A 2,708-nucleotide genomic window follows, 5' to 3' on the forward strand; every position below is an offset into this window, starting at 1 on the left:
GGGGGGTATCACTTTCAGAGTTAATAACACACATACACACGCACACACTCACACACTGTCAGTCATTTTGAAACCGTGTGGTACCAGTCAGTGTGAGAGAGCTATAACTGTCACAGCTGATAGAACGCCCCTCCTCTAACAGCAGTGGTTAGCCCACCGTGTGTTTGCGACAGGAACACCATCATCACCAAACATCTCTCCATCCGCCGTGTTCACACACCACCGCCGACTCGTTCTCACGAAGTCCCACACAGCTGGTCCCAGTTGACCCTTTTTTATTTTTTTTTTCCCTCCCTCTTCTCACATTGTTTCTCATTCATCCTGTTTGTTGTTAAGAGATGTTCTTATTCGTGTTTCTGTCTGCAAGTAAATATGCAGCCGTGTCAGATATAGTTTGAAGTCAACAACAGAACTCTGGGTAAAAAGATTAACAATACATTCTGTGCCACAACAGCAAAATATGTGAAGCTTGGGCGAATGAGACGCCAAATAATACAACACAACAGAAACCACACCATGCTAACATTTTGGTACAACTTTATTCAAACCTGACGACAGCAAACTACCTGACCCAGTCTGAAATGTTCCCTCGGTTTAGTTTGAAAGATTTTTTAAAGGTTAGAGTAACAGAGCAATGAGGAAGTGGCTCACCTCTTGTACTTCTCCCAGAGGAACGGGTTCTGCACACGCTGGATCTTGAGGATCCTAAACTTGGTCTCCGACACCGTCTTGTGGAAAAGGCTGTACACCGTCCGGTAGCTGCGGTCTTCACGTGACACCGGCACCTGCAGGAAGTCCTGGCTCATAGTCATGGGCAACCATGTTTCTGGGAAAAGGCTGGGTGGGTTGGTGGTGGTCGGCGAGAGGGGATGCGACAGAGTGAGATCCATGGACAAGGAGGAGGAGGAGGAACAGGGGAGGGGGGATGAAGAGAGGCCGCTCAAAGTCCTAGAGAGAAAGAGAGAGAGATAGAAAAAATTGAGTGTGACAATTGTTGAGTACACTTCCAATTAATTAATACAAATTACTTTTGCTAGCATTGCAAACTGGAGTCAAGAAGTTTTAAGTCAGTGCTCAACATGTCAACCTCACATGCAAAAATGTGAAATCTGATAACTAACAATGATACACGTCAACAAACATGTAGAATATTATAGCATGATTGGTTTAAATGGAGGGATCGTTTCCAGCTAATTTACAGACGAAATTCTACTGGAAATCAACAACCTCTTATAAACACAACACAACTCTCAGATAACTGTTTTCTCTACAATTAGCACAGCATTACACTACCTATAATAAACGTACTTTTGTTCCCCAACATGAACGTTGTCATTAGCTTAATCGTTATTGTACTTTAGCTACAGTAGCACTGACTTAAAATAATTCTCAAAAGATGAATAAATAATAAATGAAAATGGTGATTACATACAGTCTAATAAATAAATAGAATTTTAAAAAAATATATGTTTGTACTATATAACCCACTTCCTCTTATAGGTCTTCACATATAGCACAACATGCTTAAACCAGAGCCGCAACAGACAACTGAAGCAGCATCTGTAGTGATGAGACGTGGAGCACACTTCTAGAACAGTTTCGACATTATGAATGGTAAAAGAGTTAACTTTGTTAGCTGCCGCAGCTTATAACAACGCTCCTGCTATAAACTACAGCCCAGCCTGCTACCTATTGCTACTCCTTCCCACAGCTTCCTTTCCCATGTGTTTCCGATCGAAGCTGCATCCTAACGTAAAAAAGGAACCGCTGCGATGAACCCACACGCCTTCCAAAATCCTATTCCACCAACTGTCAACAATGACATCACTGTGCTGCTGAGCGGAGGAGCTCCACAGCAGCCGTCAGCCGCCACCGACCAAACAAAACCAGCAGGGCAGCGCAAAAATGAAACCCAGACACTAAACAAGACAACGGGGAGGCAGAGTGAGGGACTGACAGGAACGAGACCAAAAGAGAGGGAAGAATATAAAATAAAAAGCCAATTGCAGAGCTGTCATGAAGGCGACAAAAAAAGCTATTGTGTCTGGCATTTCAGTCAATAACAGTGGTTTGGCTGTCAAGTTATTGCTCTCTAAGTGTAAATGCTGTTAGCCCTATCAGCCATAAGAGAGTGTGTGTGTGAGTGTGTGTGTGTCGTCAAGAGACTGTAATCAGTGCGACTCCGGAGTCAAGGCGACAGCTTTTCTCATTTATTTTTCTCGCTCTCTTTCTCTCTTATCATGCCCGTCCGGCCTCGATCTCTCCCCGCAATCGATGTCTCTCTATTCCCCCATGTGAGCTTTGAGGAGATCACAGCACAGCCTGCTGCCGTAAACAAGTGTGAAATGAAAAAGGGACATACAACAAAAGAGGGATGGGAGTTGAGGAGAGAGAAGAAAAGAAAGAAAAGGAGAAAGACTAGGACTGATAATGGGGGAGGGAAAGATGGCTGAAAATAACATCATCCGGAGAGAGGGATGACAGAAGGAGAGGAAGAGAGGACGGGAGGGAGGGAGCAAGGGAGAGTGCCAATCAAGCCAATGACCTCAACTTCTAAGCCTAGCACAGATTGTTCCTGACACACACTTGTTTTTGGTCACTTGGAAGGACACTGCATTGACCTGCAGTCACCTGGAACACTAAATGTAATGCTAAGATTTTAACAATTCGCCTGCTTTTGTGTGTGATCACATTTTTGTCTCGCAGCG

General features: G+C 44.1%; 1 protein-coding gene across 1 annotated transcript in view; it reads right to left on the bottom strand.

The window, feature by feature from the left end:
* tiparp (TCDD-inducible poly(ADP-ribose) polymerase) overlaps nt 1–2,708 on the bottom strand; it is a 20,093-nt gene that overhangs the window by 4,115 nt on the left and 13,270 nt on the right. Inside the window, exon 5 of the mRNA XM_031860834.1 lies at nt 652–948. Coding sequence (XP_031716694.1) covers nt 652–948 — 297 coding nt within the window. The remainder of the gene's footprint in view (nt 1–651; nt 949–2,708) is intronic.

The sequence above is a fragment of the Anarrhichthys ocellatus genome, unplaced genomic scaffold, assembly GCF_004355925.1.
Source record: "Anarrhichthys ocellatus isolate YVR2014 unplaced genomic scaffold, GSC_Weel_1.0 scaffold24, whole genome shotgun sequence".
Classification (NCBI taxonomy): Eukaryota; Metazoa; Chordata; class Actinopteri; order Perciformes; family Anarhichadidae; genus Anarrhichthys; species Anarrhichthys ocellatus.